Source organism: Aquarana catesbeiana, linkage group LG02, assembly GCF_042186555.1.
Source record: "Aquarana catesbeiana isolate 2022-GZ linkage group LG02, ASM4218655v1, whole genome shotgun sequence".
In the NCBI taxonomy this organism is placed as follows: Eukaryota; Metazoa; Chordata; class Amphibia; order Anura; family Ranidae; genus Aquarana; species Aquarana catesbeiana.
The window spans coordinates 357,745,669-357,770,709 of NC_133325.1; the positions used below are offsets into that span (position 1 = coordinate 357,745,669).

General features: G+C 42.2%; 1 protein-coding gene across 2 annotated transcripts in view; it reads left to right on the forward strand.

The window, feature by feature from the left end:
- Positions 1-25,041, forward strand: part of RABEP1 (rabaptin, RAB GTPase binding effector protein 1) — a 123,273-nt gene that overhangs the window by 91,003 nt on the left and 7,229 nt on the right. For both annotated transcript variants that reach the window (XM_073615019.1, XM_073615020.1), the window contains exons 12-16: positions 9,915-10,013; positions 10,839-10,979; positions 11,849-12,038; positions 16,526-16,581; positions 21,908-22,006. In XM_073615019.1, coding sequence (XP_073471120.1) covers positions 9,915-10,013; positions 10,839-10,979; positions 11,849-12,038; positions 16,526-16,581; positions 21,908-22,006 — 585 coding nt within the window. The remainder of the gene's footprint in view (positions 1-9,914; positions 10,014-10,838; positions 10,980-11,848; positions 12,039-16,525; positions 16,582-21,907; positions 22,007-25,041) is intronic.

Sequence of the window (25,041 nt, forward strand, 5' to 3'; positions counted from 1 at the left end):
GTGCAGCCAGCAACAGTGTCCTTGATTACAGTGTTACCAGAGCCTGTGCAGCCAGGACAGTGTTCCTGACCGCCACACGAGCGCAGTGCACATATTTCTCCCTACTTTCTGGACCAATAGTTTGCCTGTTGACCTTGTCTCTGCTTGCTGCCTAAACTGACATCCCTTATGGACAACTGCACTCCTGGAACCACAATGCTTTTTTTCTTCCTTCAGTCTCCTGTACTTCCTGGTCAGTAAACATGCCATTACTGGGAGCAGCCACATACCAGTAGGCTAGACTTGCTTGGCTTATAGAAACGGGCTGCTATAGCTGATACTATACTAAGCTGTATTCCCTGACCACACATACAGAGGTGAACATTACAGTACCCTGAATTTGATACAGTTGGTTAATATTTGTGATACAATATCTGGTACATAATCAGTCCAAACATTGAAAGTTTCACATGTAGTATTCCCATACTCTGGAGGAGTAGCAGAATGTGGCTCGGGGTGAAATTCTAGGTATGCCAATGCTGTGTGAAAAATGTCTTATTGAATTGACAACTTTGTGTAAAAAAAAATGTATTTCATCTTCTTTCCAAATTTTCCAAAAATGTTCAGCTCACCATGCCATTTAAAAATATCTCGTGGGTGTTTACTCTCCAAAATGTGGTCATTTTGTGGGTGTTTCCGCTGTCCTGGTGCTCCAAGGCCTCCAAACATATGTTACTCAGGAAATTTCTCAGGAAAATGATTTCCTGAGTACATCTGTACTCAGGAAATTAGATGTATAATTTATATCCCTCAAAAGCCTTAAAGCATTTGTTAACCCAAAAAAAACAAAGAAAAATCCTGTTCCCTTAAAGCATGTTATACAGCACAGTGCTTGTGCTGTGTTATTTGGCCCCATTTTACCCGTAATACCTATCTGATCCTGTCAGTTTCTACCCTCCCCCTGTACGCTGACTCCGATATATATCTGCTGATATGAGCAGACACTCAGAGAGGGGAGGGGGGAGAGGACACAGGAGACAGAGCAGGGCTGCGTATGACGAGGCACGTACTGACTCCGGTTTCAGAGCTCAGCAGCCCCGCTCTGTCTCCTGTGTCTGTCCTCTCCCCCCTCCCCTCTCTGAGTGTCTGCTCATGTCAGCATTGTGAGAAAAAAAAATGAAGTCTTCAAAAGACTCACCATGCCTCTTAGATGTTTGCTTTCCAAAATGTGAGTGTTTCCACAGTCCTGGTACTCCAGGGACTCCAAAAATGTGATGGGTAGTCGGGAAATTAATTAATGCCTCCAGAATGCCTAAAGATGCTCCTTTAATTTTTGGTCTCTCTATGTGGCTAGGCTTTGAAAAAAGTCTCACATTTGGTATCACCATACCTTGGAGTAGCAGAATGGGTTGTATTTCTAATGCCACGTACACATGGTCGGAATTTACTTCAACAAATGTTCGATGGGAGCTTGTTGTTGGAAATTCCAACCCTGTGTAGGCTTCATCGGACATTTTCCGTCAAAATTTCCGACAAACAAAATTTGAGATCTCAAATTTTCCGACAACAAAATCCGTTATCGGAAATTCCGATCGTGTGTACACAATTCCAACGCACAAAATTCCACGTATGCTCGGAATCCAGCAGAAGAGCTGCACTGGCTATTGAACTTCAATTTTCTCGACTCGTACGTCACCGCGTTCTTGACGTTCGGAATTTCAGACATTTGTGTGACCGTGTGTATGCAAGACAAGTTTAAGCCAACATCCGTCGGAAAAAAACCATGGATTTTGTTGTCGGAATGTACGATCGTGTGTACGCGGCATAAGTGCGACCTATGCTGTGTGTTAGAAATATCTTGTTTGCCCTGGCCAGCCTTAACTCCCCTATTTCGGTGGGGGTGGTGACTGACACAATTAAATCCCTCCCGAATAACAAAGCCCCGGGGCCTGACGATCTACCATACCTCTACTATAAAACCTTCCTGCCGCTTCTCCTCCCCTATATCGCCCTCCTGTTCAACTCCTTCATGGCCAACACACCCATTCCGAGAGATATGCAGACCTCTTTCCTTACGATGATCCTCAAACCAGGAAAGGACCATACACTGTGCTCTAATTACAGGCCGATTGCTCTCCTGAATACAGACCTAAACATTTTTAGTAAACTACTGGCACATAGGTTAAATAACTTCATGCCTTTACTGATACACAAAGACCAAGTGGGATTTATCCCCCTTCGTCAGGCTGGGGACAATACCAGGAGAGTTATCGACCTCGTGGAGGTAGCAAACAGGAACAGGTCAGAGGCATTGCTTCTAAGCCTAGACATAGAAAAGGCCTTTGATAGGCTGGGCTGGCCCTTCCTCTTTGCTACCCTTCGAACCGGTATAAAGGGCCCCTTCCTTCATGCCATCACCCATCTATACTCCTCCCCCTCGACCCTAGTCAAGACTCAGTTTGCCACCTCCTCTACCCTACCTATCATTAATGGTACCCGACAGGGCTGCCCGCTCTCCCCTCTCCTCTACGCCCTATGTATCGAGCCCCTTGCAGCCCATATTAGACCAAATCCAAATATTCATGGCATCCCAGTCAGTATTAGGGACTTTAGGATTTCCTTATTTGCGTCCTGCTCACCCTAACCAAACCTCGTATCTCCCTCCCGAATTTACATGTAGAATTGGAACAATACAGCGCCCTTTCAGGCTACAAAATTAACAACTCCAAGACTGAAGCCCTCCCTCTCAATATGACCTCGCCGACACTGTCGGCCCTTTCCCCATCATTTAACTACTCATGGAAGACATCCACCCTAAAGTATCTCAGTGTCCACCTTACACCCTCCTTTGAAGCCCTATATAAGGCCAACTTCCCTCAACTATACACGTCTATCAGGATCTCCTTAGCTAAATGGAAAACCCTAAAGTTATCCCTCTTTGGCCATCTGGCGACCATTAAGATGGCGATCCTGCCCAAACTCCTTTACCTCTTCGAGACACTCCCTATCCCTATCCCAGCTGCACACTCCAGTGCTCTTCGAAGTGACCTGCTAAAATTTTTCTGGAACTACAAGAGGCATTGGATTGCTAGATCCATACTATACGCGCCCCCCCCCCCCCCCCCCCCCCCCCCCCCCGCAAACAAGGCGGCCTCACATTTCCCAGTATAGCCAAGTATTGGAGTACAGATGTGACTCGGTAAGTCCCATCTGCTAGGGCCAATGGCACTTGTACAAACGCTGTGGCGACGCTCTAAATCGATGTACCCGCTCACCTCCACTTCTTCCCCAGTCACTTCCTTTCTGTTCACTCCCAATGTCCCGGACAGTTTGACCTCACAGATGTCCAAATTCTGGATGGATAGGGCCTTGATTTGGTACGGTCAGTTAGTGGATACCAGAACCAGAACACTAATGCCTTGTTTCCACTGAGCGGATCGGTTCGGTATGGTACGCTATTTTGGGTGTTTCCATTATGAAAGCGGCCCATACAACCGAACCGTTCCATTCAGTGTCCTGCTTCAGATGTGGGGCCATAGAAAATGGAACAGTTTGATTAGGGCGGAGCTACGATACATTCCACTGATTGGCTGACAGAAAACCCTCTGCTGTGCTATGCTGAGGCATTTTTTCTAAACCCTGTATGGCCCCTTGTGGTCCCAATTGCAGTGGAAACGCTCACCAGAATAGACCAGACCATTCTATGCCATTCAAACTGTACCGACCCGAACCGATCCGCTCAGTGGAAACGAGGCATACGATCATTCCAGGATCTGAAAGATGCCTTTAATCTACCCAGACAGGCTTTCTTTAGTTACCTACAAATCCACCACTTTGCACAGTCTTTTATATCGAATTTACAATTCTCCCCCTTGATCGAGTTTGAGAGAATATGTTTAGAGGGCTCGTCCCCCAAAGCTATGATATCGCTTACCTACCAACTCCTGGTGACAGATATGTCACCAACAGGACCTCGGCATACCTATATGTGCAAATGGGAGCAGGCCCTGGGCGAGGTCATACCCTTGAAGACATGGCAGCTCATTTGGTCACAGGCCTCTAAGAGCTATATGTGTACTTTATACAAAGAGAATCCATACAAGATCTTACTTCACTGGTACCAAACCCCCGACCTACTCCATTCTATATACCCCTCTGCCGATCGCCTATGCTGTCGCAGAGGTAGGGACGCTGTATCATATCTACTGGACCTGCCCACTGATCACCCCTTACTGGCAGATGGTAAAATCTCTTCTCCAATTTATCTTTGACGTATGGGTGCCACTTGACCCTAAACTGTACCTTTTAGGCCTCCCCCCTCCTTCCTTCTCTAAAACCTCCAAAAAACTCCTGGCTCAAGTGCTTACGGCCGGGCGATGCTTGATAGCCCTGAAATAGAAAAAGAGGGAACCCCCCTCTCTGTTTGAAATGCACACCAGGATTACACCAGGAAACAGGCCGGTGTTCTGCCATATAGTGTCCTCGTATCAGATAGTGTCCGCCTCGTACTGCGCAGGCGCAGCGCCTGCGCAGTACGGAGGAGCAGGAGATGCCGAAAATGCCCGAAGTTGATCAGCTGACCATCAGCTGTACACGGCGCTCGGGCACCTGTTAGCGATGGCAGTGTAAGAGGGCCCCTCGCGGGCTCGCTTCGCTCGCCACGCTTCGGGCACGGCCTCGCTGCGCTCGGCAAATATTTATTCTAACTCTATGTCCACTTGGATAGTAGGGAATGATCCTGGACATAGGGTAAGAATAAATGCGCAGGCGCCGTGTACAGCTGACGATCAGCTGTTGAACTTCGGAGACTTTCGGAGTCTCTTTTGTCCTCCGTACTGCGCCTGCGCAGTACAGGGAGGACACTATATGATAGGGGACTGAATTCGATAAGACACCGGTCTTCAATTGTTTTATAAATACCCTGAAAGTTTCAGTGGGAACCTGTAACAAGAGAAGTATAGGGACTGTATTGCTGAACTCCATGCAAAAATGACAGTTGCCAGTGACTGAGCCAGAACAAGCATACACAGAGCACAGTCCGAACTCCTGATCTACATACTGGTTTTGAGTTACATAGTAGGCGAGGTTGAAAGAAGACACAAGTCCATCAAGTCCAACCTATGTATGTGTGATTTTATGTCAGTATTACATTGTATATCCCTGTATTTTGTGGTCGTTCAGGTGCTTTTCTAATAGTTTTTTTGAAAATATCAATGCTCCCCTTTTCTTTTAATTTTAGTGAATGGCCGCGTGTCTTATTAAATTCCCTTTCGCTGAAAATTTTTATCCCTATTGTGGGGTCACCAGTACGGTATTTGTATATTGAAATCATATCCCCTCTTAAGCGTCTCTTCTCCAGAGAGAATAAGTTCAGTGCTCGTAACCTTTCCTCATAACTAATGTTCTCCAGACCCTTTATTAGTTTTGTTGTCCTTCTCTGGACTCTCTCCAGTTCCAGCACATCCTTCCTGAGGACTGGTGCCCAGAACTGGATGGCATACTCCAGGTGCGGCCGGACCAGAGTCTTGTTGAGTGGGAGAATTATCGTTTTATCTCTGGAGTTAATCCCCTGTTTAATGCATGCCAGTATTGTTTGCTTTGCTTGCAGTAGCTTGGCATTGCATGCCATTGCTATACCTGTGATCTACCAGGACCCCCAGGTCCTTTTCCATCCTAGATTCCCCCAGAGGTTCTCCCCCTAGTGAGTAGATTGCATTAATGTTTTTGCCACCCAAATGCATTATTTTACATTTCTCTACATTAAACCTCATTTGCCATGTAGTTGCCCACCCCATTAATTTGTTCAGATCTTCTTGCAAGGTTTCCACATGCTGTGGAGAAGTTGTTGCCCTGCTTAGCTTAGAATTGTCCGCAAATACAGAGATTGAGCTGTTTATCCCATCCCCCAGTCGTTTATGAATGAATTAAATAGGATTGGTCCCAGGACAGAACCCTAGGGGACCCCACTTTCCACCCCGGACCATTCCGAGTACTCCCCGTTTACCACCACCCTTTGAACTCGCCCCTGTAGCCAGTTTTCAATTTATGTACTCGCCCTATGGTAACAGACCTTACTTTGTACAGTAAAGGTTTATGGGGAACTGTATCAAATGCTTTTGCAAAATCCAGATACAGCACCTTTACGGCCTTCCTTTATCTAGATGGCAGCTCACCTCCTCATAGAAGGTTAATAGATTGATTTGGCAAGAATGATTCTTCATGAATCCATGCTGATCGCTAATGATACCGTTGTCATTACTAAACTCTTGTACAGGGGGTCCCCGGGTTACGAACGAGATAGGGACTGTAGGTTTGTTCTTAAGTCGAATTTGTTTGTAAGTCGGAACAGTACCTTTTTTAAGTACAAATCCAGTCTCAGAGTCAGGAAGTGAGATTAAATCCATCTAATGAGGATACAGACAGTATAATTTTTTTTTTATTTTAATTATTCTTTACTTTTTTTAATTACTTTTTTTTTTTTTTTTTATTTAATTAATACTGTATTTCTTATTTTTTTTATTTTTTTATAAATTTTTTTTCACTTAACTTTATTGCTATCACACAGGAGAAAACAATTCCCTGTGTGATAGCAATTGGAGGTAACAGGTTCCCTTTATTGACCCTGTCACCTCCTAGCACTGCTAGATTTTCTGTCAGAGCTGAGAGGGGAGGAGCACAGCTCTCCCCTCTCACTCTTTACATGGCGGCAGGGACAGGAGGAACAGGTACAGTACACTGCATATTAAGCATATTACAGTACTGCTCACAGGCTGTTACAGGCTGCTCACCTGATGGCACAGCAGGGAGATGGATAGATGCTGTGTCCAGGCAGGCCGGCCGCGGTGCACCTCCGCGGGGCAGCGCTCGTAGGAAAGACCGGGGATCCTGGAGGCTTCACTAGGCCGGACAAGGCCGCGGTGACGTCACTCGGGCCCCGTTCGTAAGTAGGGGTCGTTCGTAAGTCGGATGTTCGTAGGTCGGGGACCCCCTGTATATAGTCCCTTATCATCCCCTCAAAGAACTTGCATACAATTGATGTTAGGCTAACTGGTCTGTATTTCCCAGGGATGTATCGTGGCCTTTTTTTAAATATTGGTGCTACATTGGCTTTTCTCCAATCAGCTGGTACTATTCCAGTCAGTAGACTGTTCATAAAAATTAGGAACAATGGTCTGGCAATTACTTGACTGAGTTCCTTAAGGACCCTTGGGTGCAAGCCACCTGGTCCCGGTGACTTATTAATGTTAAGTTTTTCAAGTCTATTTCTGATTCTGTCCTCTGTTAGCCATGAGGGTGCTTCCTGTGACGTGTTATGAGGATAAACATTGCAGTTTTGGTTACTGAAGCCCCCCCGATTCCCTCGTCAAGACTGAGGAGAAGAATAAATTCAAAACCTTTGCCATCTCTCCATCCTTAGTAACAAGATTCCCTTCATCATTCCTCATGGGACCCATATGATCTGACCTCCCTTTCTTACTATTTATGTACTTAGAATTTCTTGGGATTTTTTTTTTTACTCTCCTCCGCTATGTGCCTTTCATGTTCTATCTTGGCCACCCTGATTACACCCTTACATTTCTTGTTGCATTGTTGGTAAAGTTAGAATGCTGATGTGATCCCTCAGGCTTGTATTTTTTTGAAGGCCTTCTCCTTTGCTTTTATATGCATTCTTATGTTGGAGTTAAGCCACCCAGGACTTTTATTAGCTCTTTTAAATTTATTTCCCATTGGGATGCACTGTCTAATACCCTTATTTAATATGCTCTAAAAACATACCCATTTTTCCTCTGTGTTCTTTGTTCCAGAGATTTTATCCTATTTCGTATCTTCTAGCAAGGATAGTAGTTTAGGGAAGTTGGCTCTTTTGAAATTCAGTGTTTTTGTATTCCCCTGATGTTTCCTATTTGTTTGATTTATACTAAAGTCAATTGACCTGTGATCGCTGTTACCTAAATTGCCCCATATTTCCACACCCGTGATCAGGTCTGTATTGTTGGTAATCAGTAGGTATAGTAACACTTTGACCCCTTTCACACCAAGGCGTTTTTGCAGCGTTTTAGCGCTAAAAAAGCTCATAAAACGCTCCCCATGCATCTCAATGGACCCTTTCACACTGAGGCACTGCGCTGGCGGGGCGTTGAGAAAAGTCATGCAAGCAGAATCTTTGGAGCAGCTTTTGAAAAAAGCCCTTCAAAAATGCCCTTCTCTATTGAAATGAATTGAAAACGCTGTAAAAACGCCTTAATAGCGCCTATAATCCGCCCTGAGCTGTAGAAAAGTCACATGATCTCACAAAAAGGTAAACATGCAAGCAGAAAAGAGAGCACCTACAACAACAGGACTGAAATTGTGGGAAGGTCAGAATGATTAAACAGACCATCAAAGTACCAAAAAAACAAAATTAAAGTGCCAAAAAAAGAATTAATTCCAGAAAAATTAAGATTTGAAGTAAAACAAGACACTGCTTGTTACTTTACAAGACACTGCTTGTTTTACATGATCTCACAAAGGATAAACATGCAGGCAGAAAGATAGCATCAATAACACATGCTTCATTAACGCTTGAAAAATGCTGTTAAAGCGCCTGCAGCGGTGCATTAATTTTACCGCTAGCGCTCCTAAAACGCGGTAAAAACGCTGTAATAACGCTAAGGCCCCTTTCATACTGGGGCGGTGGGGGCGTCGGCGGTACAACAGCGCTATTTTTAGCGCTGCTGTACCGTCGTTCTTGCAGCGGTATTCGGCCGCTAGCGGATCGGTTTTAACCCCCGCTGGCGGCCGAAAAAGGGTTAAATCCGCTCGTACAGCGCGGCTATAGCCGCGGTATTACCGCGGTATAGCCGCGCTGTCCCATTGATTTCAATGGGCAGGAGCGGTTTAGGAGCGGTGAATACACCGCTCCTTCCCCGCTCCAAAGAAGCGGCTCGCAGGACTTTTTTTACCGTCCTGCGAGCGCACCGCTTCAGTGTGAAAGCCCATACTGAACAAACAGCGGAGGCTGTTTAGGGGCGGTTTTCCGGCGGTATTTTTAGCGCAATACCGCCTGAAAACCACTCCAGTGTGAAAGGGGCCTAAGGCATTTTAGGGTGTTTTTGAAGCGCCTTGGTGTGAAAGGAGTCTTTGTTTCTAGTTGGTGCATTTTTTCATCTGACTCATGAAATTGTCCTGCAAGACATTTAGGAACTGGCGAGCCTTAGATGAATGCGCGGTTCCTTCCACCCAGTCTATGTCTGGATAATTAAAATCCCCCAATATAATGACACTTCCCATACTTTCCGCTAATCCAAATTGTGATAGGAGGTCTGCTTCCGCCTCCTCCCTCTGGTTGGGGGGCCTATAGCATACTCCCAGTATTACTTTCCATTTAGTTTCCTCCCTTTGTAGCTCTACCCATAAGGATTCCACCTCCTCCCTAGCTCCCTTAGTGATGACGTCTGTCACATTCAGTTGTACATCATTTTTGATCTACAGGCATACCCCTCCTCCTTTTTTACCCTCTCTATCCCTGCGATATAGGGAATTCCCTTGAAAGGGTGCCAGCCAATCATGAGTGCTGTCGAATCAAGTCTCTGAAATTCCTATAAAATCTAAATACTCCTTGTACAACAGTAGCTCTAGTTCCCCCATCTTGTCCGCCAGACTCCTGACATTGGTGAACATGCCACGTTAGTAATTAAGTAATTTATTGCATCAACTTTGCAGCCGAGTTACTAGAACTTTTAAAATGAGAGTGACAATCTACTTGGTTATTTTAGTTCAGGCTTCTTTAAATATTACTTGGCTGGTATGCAGGGTGACCAAGCAGAGGGAAGGTAAAGTTTTTTGTTTTTTTTCCCTTTTGATGTTCCATACAATAGTCATTAATAGATATGCTTCTGTTAGTAAATATGTTCTGACAAAACGTATTCAATGCAAATGTTTGTTTTATTTGTTAGGTAACTGCCCTAACACTGCGAGCTCAGGATTCAGAAGTGTTGCTCGCTGAAATTCAGCAGACTTTCTCTCTATCAAAAAGAAGTGTTCAAGAACAGATGGTAATCTCATTTATCCCTTTCTTCATTCAGTAAAGAGTAGAATCAAATATGACAGAGTGTTGGCCACGGCCTTATTCATAACCCTTTAGACTTAAAATAAACCTGTGCATTGGCATGCAGGGCAAAGCAACATGTTTACCTTAATGCTAACCCCCCCCCTGCAGCTCTATCCTACTATCCTCCTTCCAACGTGAGGACATTGGTGTTTGTCATTTGTCCCTCTGCATTTATTTCACAGAACAGCCTTACTGCATTACCCAGTGTCAGCCAATGTAAGCTACCTGCTGCTTGCCTTTTTATATTGCTGTTGTTTTCATTAACATTATTATTAATAGGGTTGCAGTGGATTTATAATTTTGTTAACGGAAAACTACATAGTGAGTTTAATATAAATGCGAATTAGTACCTGTCTCACAATGCCGTCTTTAGGCGACTTATTTTGTTATGATAAAGTCCCTCAGAAAAGGTACTAACTGCATGGTCCTGTGTTAAAAGCTTCTAGTAGAAAAAAAAATCAAGAAAACAATTTACGAAGAACCATTATGACAATATACATCCAAGCAATGAAAATAGTAACATCAGAAATTTTTATTTTTTACATGTTTTGTAAATAGGTACTCTATAATGATGTGATTTTGCTTTGATAGAATAGAGCTTCTTAAACTTTTCTAGATAATTTATGTGCTTCTAGTGGTTAGGGCACTTTTACTTCTGCTACATTTTGCCATAATTTAAGAAGCAGAAACCATCACCGTGCATTGGAGATAAGCACTTTGAGTATGTTTGCACTAATAGTTCCTAGTAATTTTTGTCTGTCAATTTCAGGCTGTGCTGACACAGTCACGGGAGCAAGTCTCTGAAGAGCTGACCAGACTACAGAAGGACAATGAAAGTCTTCAAGGAAAACATGGCTTGCATGTGTCACTACAACAGGCAGAAAATTTCATTCTTCCGGAAACTGTTGAGGTATATTTCTATCTTCAGACAAATAGTTTTTGCTACTTCCTCTAAATTATGCACCTATGTGTGGACATATTTTAGTTGATACCACAGAGATCATGAGCTTTATTTCTGTCCATGGATACAAAAACTAAGTGAGCATATAAAGAGCATTTTACTTGATACGGCTAGTCTCCTACAGGTGTATTTGCCAACATGTGGTATTTAACGGTTATTGGTAATAGTGAGGTTAGATTTACACCACATGTCTCATACCTTGCTATATTTTCTGAGGGAACCCCTATGTTCATACATGACTTTCATGCATAGTAAAATTAGATTAACGGTGTGAAACCATTTTGAGAATAGATGGAGAGGATTGTTGCATCCATTTAATGGCAATTTGCTTTCGGCCTAGAAACAGAGTCTCATGCAAAAACGTCCTGGCATGAGCTTTGTTTTATGGACAATCTATGACTATTTACCTGCCAAGTCATCTGGATATTGTAAACCTGCATGATCCATGTGAGGAAAAAGTGAAAGGAAGCCTATAGTTTTAATGTAAATCGCGTCTCCCAAGAAGACATACCATGATTGTTTTAAAGGAAATAAAACACATCGCTTGATGCATTTTGAGTTGCCCAGGATCCTTAGTATGCATCATAGCCATGCACAGTTTTGCTGTTGAACTTTTTTTTCTTTATTTATCTAGTTTGTTTAAAAGAAGAAAAGAATACCATGCACATTAAACATTCTTGCTTAGACCAAGAGGAATGGTCTGGGTAAATCGTAATGAAGGTGTTTTATCCAGCCATTCCTCTTTGGACTTTATTCTAGAAGAATTTTATCAGCTTCATTTTCATCGCTCTTAAATGGCTGCCTCTATTTATTCCTAGGAACTACATGAATTAGTTCTGAAATATAGGGAAGATATTATAAGTGTCCGGACTGCATCAGACCACCTTGAAGAAAAACTGAAAGCAGAAATTTTATTCTTAAAGGAGCAAATTCAAGCAGAACAATGTCAGAAAGAAAATATAGAAGAAACCCTACAGACTGAAATAGAAAATTGTAAAGAGGAGATAGGTAAGACTTCCAGCTCCTAGACCAATAATCTTTAATTGTCAAAAAGTAGAGAGAGCGAGTAATGAGGTTTATATTTTATCTTTGTATACTCATTTCACACTCTCTCATTATTGCTAATAGGTAAATAAATAAAGTATTTGTGACCCTAAAATGCCATTTACAGCACGACAGTCCTGGTTAAGCATGTCATTTAAGCAGATCACGGCTGCGTTCTCTCCTCACTTCCTGCTCCGGGTGCTGTGGGCGGATCCTAAAATCATCAGCTTACGCCAACGTCGCATGTCTCAGGAGTTCTTTAGCTCCATAGAGATGGTCAAAAGTGTCATTAGGCTGTAGACCGGGATAAAGGGATGACTGACAGCCCTTGACACTCCTTGCCTACAGCCATGTGGGTCAAGCCTGGTTTTAAGAGGATAGATGGTTGGGGACAGAGGAAAGATGCGGGCTGGAACATTAAGTGCAGGTTCACACCAGATGCAGTTCTGTGCGCTTTTTTTCTGCACTAAAAATGCATGCAAAGTGTTTTCCATGTATTCCAATGGCTCTAGTTCACACCAGTGCAGTCAGTTTCAGTCGGTTTCCGGTGCAGAAAAAAAAGTAGAGCATGCTGCGTTTTTTCTGCACTGAACTTTACTGGAACATAGCAAATTGTATCAAAAATGCACTGGAACTGCGTGTGGTGTGAACTGTAAGCAAAAACTGATCTGGAACGTATCCGGAGTACATTTTTGTCGTGTGAACTTGCCATGAAAATGCATGCATAGTGTTTTCCATGTATTCCAATGGCTATAGTTCACACCAGTGCAGTCAGTTCCAGTCAGTTTCTGCACCGGACACTGACCCGAAACTGCATTGGAGTACATGGTAAACCCTGTGCATGCATTTTTAGTGTAGAAAAAAAGCACACAGAACGGCATCTGGTGTAAACTGGCCCTAAAGGTGGGTGGAGAAGTATTCACATTGGCGTGTCCTGGACACTGTATGGTGTCCTGTACAATAATACAGGGAACAGCAGGACTGAGCAAGGGGCGTGGAACTAAACTGACCACAGAGATGCAATAACTCCAAGATGGAATGATACACAAACTTGCCACACCAGCACAGTTCTGCTTCTGCGCTTGGCATGGTCAGGTTGGTACAGCAAAGATAGTTACTGGCAGGATCACCAGGCATTTCTAAGAAAACTAAGGAATAAAAATATAACCGGTTACAGTTGCACACACCCTTATACAAGCACAGACACATATATGAAATAATTAGGATCATACACTTAAATACATTTGAAGTTTTGACCAATGTAAAATTATAAGAAAACATTTTTAATTTCAGATTCAGTAGGTGTACAGAATTCTGAAGGTATGCTTTATTTAATACAGGACTGTGTACTTAGCACTGTTGTGTAACACTTAGCACACACTTAACAATTCCAGCACAATAAGGGTCCGTTCACATGGGTGGACTCTGCCTGTGACCCACTTGCTCAGCAGGGGATTCGTCCACTGATCTCTGCTGAGCAGGTGGATGACAGGTCCATGTCCGCTCCGCACAGCCTGCTCTCCTCTCTGGGCGGTCAGATGTAAACGGGCCACATGTCCATTTACACTCGACTGTCATCCAATCGGACTGCCGAACGGGAAGGGGAACATATCCACATCGGTCTGTTTTGATAAGATTGGATGTAGGTGGGTGTAAACGGACACATGTCCGTTTACACCCACCACTCCATAGAGGAGAATGAAGCTTCCGATCAGGTCCCTCTGAAAAACAGAAACGTTTGTGTGAAAGGGGCCCAACAGTTACACTGTTACTGTGTAACACTTGATACAGGCTTAAAGTAATTTTCCAGAATCCCTTAGCAAGATTTAGATTTACCTACCTTGCACTATATTTACAAATATATACTTAATAAAGGGCCCATTCACACCAGAACTCTGTGCAGGAAACCCACATTCTCTAAGCTTATCCTGTGCCACATTCCAAACTGCACTTGCGATCTGCAGCGCGTGTCAATGCAATGCTAACAGCACCCCAAATGCATATTGCAGATGCAATGCATTTTCCTGCATCAAATCACATGGTACAGAAGTACCATGCGATCAGGTTGCTGTGCATTTTTTAAAGAAATGCATGCACTACTTTTTGTGCTGTGCAGTGCAATTTCAGCCCATTCATGAAAACGCATTGTGCTCAAATTTCACAGGAAAGCAAGCGTGTTCCTTTGCAATTCCTTGTGTGAACAGATCCTATTCTATGCCTGTGCTGTGAAAACACTTTGGGGTTGATTTACTAAAACTGGAGAGTGCAAAATCTGGTGTAGCTACGCATGGTAGCCAATTGGCTTCTAACTTTAGCTTGTTAAGCTTTGACAAAAAAAAACTGGAAGCGGATTGGTTTCTATGCAGAGCTGCACCGGATTTTGCACTCTTCAATTTTAATAAATCAACCCCTTTGTGTAGTAACATTCACTTTGTAGCACTGCTGTGAAAGGCAGCAACTCGAAACATAGAAAAGTACAATCAACCAGGTATAGCTGATTTAGTGGAGTTACTTTCTAGAAGTAGATCTTACAAGAGTGACTGCTAGTGGTGGCTGGTGGTTTTTGTTTTTTTCCTTTCTGGGTTGGTCGGTCAGCAGCAACCCCCCCACCCCAACTCCCCCTACTCCGGCGCTTACCCCATCGGTTGCAGGCTGGCTCCTATGGGCAGCGTGCAGCAGCTCCTGTGTGTCCTCTGCATCACGGTGGCTTCTGCCGTGCGGCTCCTCCCTCCCTCCTCCTAGGCATCCAATAGGATCGCCTGTCCTTTCACCCAATCGGGTGACCGGTGTCAAAACCAGCTTCCTTATTGGCCGGGGGGAGGATCAGTGTTACAACAGCAAATATTGCATCGCTGTTGTAACACACCTGGGCCTATTGAAGCCTATTAGAGCCTCTGGCTCTAATCAGTGCTTAAAAAAAACAGCCCCTCCGCCTTGGAATCCATGCGCCGGTGTCCTGAAAGGGGCCGGATGCATAGATGGGGAGGCGGCAAACGGACGGGGGGGTGGCGCCCGTGCGCCCTTAATGGAAGGGCCGCCGCCCCTGGTGACTGCCTTCAAGAAGATAACAACTCAGAGAAGGTGCTCTACTCAACTGTTTATCTTCTGAATCTTTTATTTGACCTTTCTTTTGGTATTCTGATAGCTTACGTGATGACCCTTCACCAGTAAATGTCTTCTTGGTTTGTGCTAGGGATTATCAAAAAGAAAAGCATAGGAAAAAAAATCATTGAGATCAATTGATCTTTAGGTTGCCCTATTTGATGTTTCTTTTTGTTCAGCACATAACTCAAGAAAACTGATGGCGATTGTCACTAATATAAAGTATGTCTCTTTACACTTTTATTTTCCTCCTTTTCTTGACACTTTACGTTCTTTCTTTTGTCCTTCTTTCTTCTGTCTCTCATCACTTTGCAGACATCTTAGAAGGTAGGATTTACTTGTCTATTTCTAGTCTGTGTTGTAGGTTTTATGTTGGTTTATGTGTTCGTCATTCATATTCATGTCTTAGAAGATGAGATGCGTTGTTGTATACAATAATTCCCTGAGGTTATCTCTTTGTCATACAGTAAGTCATAGTAAAATGATTGGCAACTAACTTTAAACCATTTCCTGTTCTCTGCTGCAAATCCAAGGAGTATTAGAGCATCCCACTTCTCTAAGAACAGCATTACTGTCTTGTGCTCTCAAAGGAGGATTCATTTGAACCAATAAAAGACCATGCGTATGGACAACGCTTAACAAACCAGTCAAAGAATGACATGAAAAACCTAATGGGGTCAGTCTTTTTGACCAGCCATTGTCATTTTTTAAATTTTTTTACTGAACACATCTGAATCAGTGATTTGTTTGTGGAAGGTTTGGTGTATTTTTTATTTTTTATTTATTTTTTTATTTTTAGAGGACTTCAAAAAAAGTGGTAGGTCAGTCCCTGTTTCCAAAGACAATTGTACAAGCAGAAATTCAAATACACTTTAGGGTCAGTTTGGTCATTAGTTAATTAGTTTTTGATTTCTTGGAATTAACTTTGAGCAACTGTTTGGAAGACTAAACACCTAGTGTTTAAACTCTCGAAAAAATGGAGATCTCCCCCATGTGGGGTTTTCTAGGCAGCAAAAGGGTAACAACATAATAACGTTTTCTCTAATAGTGTCCCTTTTCTTTTGGTTATAGTATATATAAACTCTTTACTAATAAATTCCACTGGTATGAATCAAAAATGGGACCAAACTCTATAAAGCATGAATTAATGCATTTAACAGGCTAGACTTTTATCATTGATATTTTTCTATATTGTACCCAGTTTTTTTTTAACTATATAGGTCTCTAGCTTTTCAAGTTGCTGTGCTATTGTTTTGTTTGATAAATGTATAATGTATTATTGATAGCTGTATTGTGTGACCTTTTTTTTACCAGTCTGATGTGTCTTTTTTTTTTTTTTTTTTTAATAGCATCAGTATCAAGTTTAAAAGTTGAGCTGGACAGAATAAAAGCAGAAAAAGAGCAGGTATGAATAAGTTATTTAGTTTCATTTCAGGAAGTTGTTTAAAGTGTTGGTAAACTGTCACAAAAAAAAATTGAGGCCCCTGCAGATTTAAGTCAATAATGTACTAGTATTCATTGCATACCAGCACATTATGACAGACTTACCTGCACATGGAGCGCTCCAGCGCAGCACTGTCACGGCTTTCCTGCTCTGCCATCTTCACCTGGTTTTTCTTCCGGGTTCACGGGCTCTGGCTGTATGAATGGCCGTGATGAATTCGCTCTCGTGCATGCGCGTGGGAGCCCCGGCCCTGGCACGGTGCTCTGAAGGTACGGCACAAATATGCCATTCCTTCAGATCGCATGCGCCAGTGACGTCAGTGGCTGCATCCCATGTGAATATCTCCTAAATAATGCAAGCTTAGATATTCACTGTACTTACACTTAAGCCTTATTATTTACCTGTAGGCACAAGTTAAAACGTGGACTTTGCTTCCACCATAATGGTAAAAAAAGTTGTAATTTTCACTGGAATACATTAGTTTTGTGGGAGTTGCAACTTTAGTTTAAGGTAATGCATATCTAACCTTCAAAATGTGTTTATCTTTTAAGGATAATTCTCCACAGTGCATTATTATGAATATGTATCCACCAAAAAACTGTAATAGGCTTGTATGGTTCCTGCCTTTTATAAGTCAAGTTGAATATTTACAAAGAAAGGGTACCCCGAGCAACATGGGACTTTTAAGGCAACTTGATAAAGAGATCAAAAAATATGTATAAAAATTAACAAAATTTATTAAGGTATTGTTAAAAATTACTAGGTGCATACATTACCAATTAGAACATAAATTTGAGAGAAAAAACATTACAGTTGGTATGGTTAAGAACTGTTGATCTCCTTGTGGTTCGCCCAATACGTTTCAGGATTTCAGTGTTGATCCCTTCATCAGAGGGTTTATCACTTTCAGGAGAAATTAAGCAAATAACAGTCTATAATAAAACAGTAAAAGTCTGAGTATATGAAAACCATGGGACAGAGAATGAGCATCGTTGTAGATGGTAAAGGGAAAAAACCCTCAGCAATCAAGTGGATACTGCACTTATTGCACTTCCAGTGTTTTTAAGTGTGTGTGTACATGTGTAGGTAAATGCACACCGATGGATAAGTTGAACCAATATTTATTTCTCTATTGTTCATTGAAGGGCACAGCTTTATAGATATTAAACAATCAGGGGTTATGAGAAGTGGGCACTAGGCACATAGAAAATTGAAGGCCAGTCTCCTAGAGGCTACATCTCTTCCCACCTCACACCTGACCAGTTTTGCTGGTGACAGAGTAGGCATGTCTTCTTTAGCTCAGCTGTTTTCTGTTTATTTGAAAGATTTTTCTACTATTAACAGCTGCTAGTATTTTCCGACCAGATTCTGTTATCCTGAAAGTCTTTCCAGTCAGCCAAGGAGTGCATGTTTTCCATGTTCATTAGATATACTGGTGTCCTCTCTGCGATGGTACGGCAAGTTTGAAGTGACAACCAGTTTGTGTTTCAGTACAGGACCCTGCTTCTTATGTCAGGGCAGTTTTCTGGGAATCCCTTGCAGAGTGATCAGGATCAGAGCTTATGGCAGTTCACCTCTCACTGTCCCACTGTTGTGATTGGCTAGCCAGCTTTTGTTGTAATGAATATTGTCCTCTTTGTACACTGAGCTGTATGTATGGCGCTTCTACAGTGGCTATTTTTTACTTCCTGGTCAGACGTGTGCAGGTATAAATTTCCCTTTTCTATAGTTGTTTGCGTTGTGTATATTGTACATAATAGGCAGTTGTGGGGCCCTCCCTTTTTTTTATTGTTTCTAATTGAGCTGTGTGTTTTTTTTTGTTTTTTTTTTTTGTTTTGTTTTTTTATTTATCAATGGTCAGACAGTGTTTTTAACCCATGCCGCCAGTTCAAACCTCCTGCTACTTTCTCCTACGGGCTGGGAGTTTGCTGATGTAGCTTTTGGGTGTGCGTGCGCTCTGCCTTGTGGTTTCTCATTCTGCATTCTGAAAGTTTTTCTCCTTTTGTACAATTACTACTTCTGCTTTTTTCTAGATTGCAGCAGTTTCTTCTCAGTCAGCCCTCTCACCTCATGCCTTTTTTCTAAGCACATTTTCTGGCAATAGAACCCAGTACTGTAGTGACCACAGAGCTGTTATTGATGGTTCACCCCTGAAACTCCCAATCCAAGCTTGGATCTCTGAGTACTACTCGGGGAGTTTGGGTAGCTTTTTTTTTTTTTTATTGGCAATGTGTCTAGAACCAAATGGGAGGGCATGTACCCTGTGGTTTCAAGCGAATCCTCCAGTGAACACCTTTTTCGCACTACGCAAGTGCAAGGGTGAGCTTGACACTGGAAATAAATGTGCCTTTTGGACTTCTTACAAATCTCAGGTCGAAATTGCCTACGCCGGTTTTTTGATATTTCCCCTTTCTCCTTAAGAGTTCATTCCTCTTATTTACATCAGAAGTATTTTCTTCTGTTATGCAATGTTTTCTATCTGGTAGTGCAACTTGTTGCTCCTGCCTGTTTGCGAGGGACTAAAATGTCCACTGTTGAATTTCCCAGCATATTTAACTGAGATACCCAACAGAGAACTCATCAGACAATCCTCTCTAGAGGAGGATGAGATCCCACCAGCTGAATTTTAGTTAACTGCTTCACCAAAACAAGAAAATTGTCACTTTTCTAATCAAGGTTGTGTGTTTAACTTTAAAATGAGAGGCTTTTACCGTTCTTTCACCTACAAAAATGTCTTCCCTCGGTTCTCATAGAGCAGTGGTTCACAAATCCTGTCCTCAGGACCCACTGACAGGCCAGATTTTGAGTATTACCTTGGGGAGATGCAGACTAGAATACTGCAATCACTAAGCAGCAAATTATATCACCTGTGATGTATTTCAGTTATCTTGCAGACCTGGCTTCTTAGTGGGTCCTGAGGACAGGAGTTGATGACCACTGTTCTAGACCTAAACATCCTGCCAAGTTGTTTTTACTTAATATGTCATATTCTGTGACTTTAACAAAGTTTGGACACACCCAAACAATATCTTGCCCTTAAAGGATTTTTTCACAAAATGGACTATGGACCATCCAGTGTCTCGCCTTATCATGGACCCTATCAAATGAAAGACCCTCTGTCCTCTAAAGTTATGCTAACACCTCACTGTTTTTATTCGAATTGCATTTGTATATGTCAGTTAAGCATAGGACATAAAATTGTATGCTTTGGAAAATGTCTAGAAACACTTTCAGCTTGGCTTCTTTAGAACCGTCGGCCTCCAGCTTGCTCTGTGCTGCTTTCTGAACTTTCGGTTCGGGAGCGTGGACTCACTACTGCACAGAACCTCTCCCGATCCCCCTTCCCGGGACTACAACTCCCATAATTCCAAGTGCCACCCATTCCACTCTGGCTGCTTGCATGTCAGTGCAGGCAGCTTCCTAACATCAGCTTGGAGTTTTTCCCAGAAGTGCACACAAAAAGATGGCTTTATAGGGACCATCCAAGGCAAAGAGGCCATTGAAGAACAGTAAACCCATGGCATAGATGCACTGACTTATTTAGGAAGAAAGGCAAGCTTTTAAAGAAGCAGCAGCAGGTGAGGCAAGTTCTATTAAATGTCAGGATTTACTTGGAAGCAATTTAATTAAACCTTGCTTGCCACAGCACTTATTTCCTAAACTTTATCTTGCTAGTCTAAAATGTTAGTTAAGGATCAGGTGGCTGCTGGCGTTGACCCTCCTTTTTTTTTTTTTTTTCCAACAGTAAAAAAAACTTTGATAAAAGATTTTAAGTTACGGGGGGGGGGGGGGGGTAAGTTGGACTTTACTGGTACAGATGAGACCATGCTTACCATATAGTAAAAGATTTGAACACAACTTTATTCAAAGCAATCGTTCTTTAAAATCCATAGTGGATCAAATTGATCCTAAAAAGATTATAGGCTATGTTATGTCAAATATTCTTCTTACTAAAAGAAATGACTGCTAGCTATCATCCACAATCTAGGCCTATATTTATTTGATTTACAAATTATGTGAATAATGACATGGCCTTGTGGTTAAGTCAACATAAATAGCTTCTTCAGGACAAACAGAGGACCAAGCTAAGAGGTAACAACATTTACTAAATACAGAAAAGAGACACTATGTGTTCTACCCCGACCATCATGAGTCAGCTGTCTGTCCCATCTATTCTTTTTCAACATCCTCTTGCATTCACTGATTTTTACTTGCATTCAAGGTGATGCTCATGCTTGATTTGTTATTTAAAAATTGTAGTCTTTAATTCTGCTAGAAGGGTCTTCAAGTTATCGGCATTATGCTGTAAGGTGCTCCATTTGATTTTTATAAAGGCAAGGTTGTTTTTAGGCCCAGGATCTGTTTGCCCATAATGGTCTCTGCTTTTTTTTTTTTTTTTACTTTATCGTTACCATTTTTTTATTTAACGTTACCATTGTTGTGTCTGGCACTGTTCACCCCAAGGAAACTATTTTACACCAGTTTCTTCGATTTCCTTTGTTTTGTTTTTCTCCTTGTTGGACTGGTTCAACTGTTTTGTTTATGTATGCCCATCTCTGTTTGGATTGCTTCTGGTTGCCTCTTGGTTGCTTATTATCAATTAAGCTGTGACCCTCAATAGATGATAAAAATAAGATTTTTGTACGCTCCATTAAATCTTTTTCTTGGGGTCCATTGAGGGACATAGCGCCCTCCCCTCATATGCTGGACTGCTTGCTACAACTGAGCAGGTGTGAAGTAAGAGGGGTTAAAGCTTCTTGGGGATGGCTTTCGGTTTTCTATGTATTTAGTGTCCATTTCTCATTTTCTCAGTGTAACCCTTGGTTGCATATTATCAATAAGCAGTGTAGCTCAATGGACTCGAAATTTAGCTGCCACTTTGCCTAATAATGATATCTCAGTGACTGACCATAATTTTGCAGATTCTTGATTGCTAATGAGAGGCATCTCATTGATTTGGTCGGTGAGGGAGCAATGCCATAGGAACACGTAAGTGAACGATCAATGATGCTGTTGCTGGCAGCAACAAAATCCTTAGTGTGATATGAGCCTTAGAGAGGATTGTTTCCCTGAAAAGGATATGAGTTATTGTAAAGCGTAAGATGCTGCTACCTGCAGTTCTTCAAGGGGGAAACTTTAGTAAGTAATTTGCTCAGTTCATCAGCATCAGAGTATTCATATTCATGCAGAAGCCGAGTCATGGCTGGCTTTGTTCAGTGCTTTTCAACCATACACTTGTGTGTATAGACTTATCACAGAGGTAAAAGCTGTTATTTCTGTCATGCAGCTAGAGTCTACCTTACAAGAAAGGACAAAAGAACTGCAGAATATTCAAGAATTCAGAAATTCCTTGGAGGACCAACTTAGAAAAGAGACATCCGGCAAGGTAAGTGCAGCATATTTTTATGACTCAAAATGTATAACCACAAAAAATTATCAAAGTGTGTTTTGGGAAAATGCAAAAACATGGCTTCTTGACCCCAACCAACTTTGTACACTGTAAAACTGGCTGTTCGGGGCAGCTGCTCTGACTTCGGCATTAAATGCTAGGCCGCATCAATACCCAAACCCAACTTCATTCCAGAACCAAACTTTTACAATTTGATAGTGTTTTATAACATATATAATGACCACACACACTATAAAGCATCCAAAAAGTCCTTCCTTAGAGATGCATTGTTGTTAAAATTAGAGCAGATCTGCCAGATTTCTTGTAGTTTTCCCGTTAGTATAGGGTGATAACAAAGCTTTTCAGACAATACAGAGAAAAAGGAAAGTGCATACATCTAGCGCAGTGCGGAATCAAAAGTGGCACTCACATTTTATATTGCGCAATCACACCTTGTAAATGGTGAATAATATAAAATTTAAATTCACGCTGAATGGTGAAAAAAACAGTGGAAAAGAAAACTAAAGCAGCTGCCACACACAAAGTGCTACTCACTAGAAATGTAAAATTATGGAAATGTGGCGCTTGCAAATGTTATTAAACATGTGTGACCAAGTGTAGATGAGTGCAGATGTGAATATACAAAGCAAAAAACATGTAAAGTCCAAATAAATGTGCTGAATGTTCTGATCCACAATGGGAAAAAATAAAAAAAACTTTTGAAGTGCAATGGACCACAGACGCTCCAGGACTTTTCAGATGCAGAAACGCCACCCCCACATGTGTCCCCACTCACCAAATGGCGATGACCCCCAACTTTGCAGTCTTGGGGTCACTTCAGGCTTATGTGATGGTATTCAGAGAAGCTCAGGAGTGGTGTTGTGCACATCAGATCAAAGGATTTCTTGTTGGAATTTCTCAGCAGAATCACCAGGCACCAAAAAAGGATAAAAAATGGAACTAATAGTGAAAAGTACCGTTTGAAAAGGGATTTATTCCATATACAAATGGGTACTTACAAAATAGTTGATAAAAACAGGCATGTAAAGGGATTAGAGATGGATCCGGACCCAGCTCACGGCGTGCGTTCCAGAAACAAGGAAGTGCATTCCAAGGAGCAGGAAATGACGTCAGTGCCACCGGAAATACGTCTTTAGTCTATTCCATTTTTTTTTTTTTTTTTAATCCTTTTTGGTGCCTGGTGATTCTGCTGAGAAATTCCAACCAGAAATCCTTTGATCTGACATGCATATAACCACTCCTGAGCTTCACGGGGTGGCGTTTCTGCATCTGAAAAGTCCTGGAGCGTCTGTGGTCCATTGCACTTCAAATGTTTTTTTTTTTTTCCCATTGCGGATCAGAACATTCAGCACATTTATTTGGACTTTACATGTTTTTTGCTTTGTATATTCACATCTGCACTCATCTACACTTGGTCACACATGTTTAATAACATTTGCGAGTGCCACATTTGCATAATTTTACACCTTGTAAATATCCATGCTGGAAGGAGGGAGGAAATGGACTACTGTCACTAGAGTAAGCCATGCAGCAAAGAGTGCCTCTCAGTCAAGTCAAAGCTACTGGCAAGATGGTGTCAGCCTGCAACTCTCAAAATCTGTCTTGCTGGAATCCTGCTCCTCCCTTGCCAGCGTTGCAGCTGCAGTGTATGCGGACTGTCCCACTCCTATGCAGAGTGCTGTAGTATGCTTGGAATGGTTCCCAGGGCAAAGCGTTTTGGGGACGAGTCCCTCCTTTCTCAGGCCTGTCAGCGTCCATTTGAAGAGTCCATTTGTATTCGCTGGGTTAGTCCCACGTTATAACAAATAGGGTTTCCCCAAGAAGAATAATTATCCTTTGATCCCCAGGAGTCAACATTTACTTGACTGTGCCTATTACAACATTTAGTGTTCAAAGCTGAACTTTTTTTGAGCACACAGTACCAGTCAAATCATTTTCCTCTAATTTAAGAATAACATACTGTATGTCCTGGTTACTGTACAAATCTCCCCTTTGGTGATGCCAGATGATGTACTCAGTAGGGATCTTCTGGTCCTCAGGAATGAGAAGCAGCAGTTGTGACCGTGAAGGATCCCGTTATTTGCCCTCCCCTTCCTCTCCCCTAATTATATTTGCAGAACTCCATGTATTCTTTTCAGTCTTTTCCTGTCATGTATCGACGCTTCATCTTTGTGCTTACTATAAAATTATTTTCTTGATCTTCACTGAGGGACACAGTGGCATTATCAAAGATATAGGTTGTAAGGAACTGTGGTCCTCAAAGAACTCCAGGCAATGGATTTACATGGAATTACAAAAATCACATTTTCTTTCTCATGCATTGAGGGACACAGGAATTCACAAACTGTTGGGACATTCAAAACCAGTCAAAATGAAGGGTGTGCAACAGCAACAAAACGCTAACAGCCTCACAACAAAATGGAGCTGGTCACTGTCTGCTGCTCAAAGTGTAACCTCCAGGACCTAATGCCTGAAGCTGGCATCAGATGAGCCTTGAACATCCACCTAGTAAAACTTGGAGAACGTGTGCACAGAAGACCTTGCTGTTCTACAAAACAATAGTCTGATACTTAAAAACCCAACAAACACTCAGACCTAGTGAAGTGCTCTTTGACCGGAACGGGCTGAACCTGATCATTAAGGCCATAGGCTTGGATATCTGTCTGAGCCACTGAGAAATGGTTGAACAAAAAGCCAGTTACTCTTTACTGACAAAGACAAAATCTTTTTAATGGAAGCAGTGGCTACTAGGTAGAAAAACTCATTACAAACTACTTCCAGGCATTTTAGAATGATCTCCTTTTGATAACTTGAAGCCGGACAGTGGGACAAAAGAACCTTTGGTCAAGGTAAAAGGCAAAAACCACCTTATCCCTGTGCAAGACCAGAATGGATTCTTTAGAGGATAAAGCCACCAGCTCAGATACTCTCCTTGTAGAGATGGTGACAACAAAAAATGCAACCTTGCGAATAACAGTGGGAAGGGGAATATCCCTGATGGGAACAAAAGG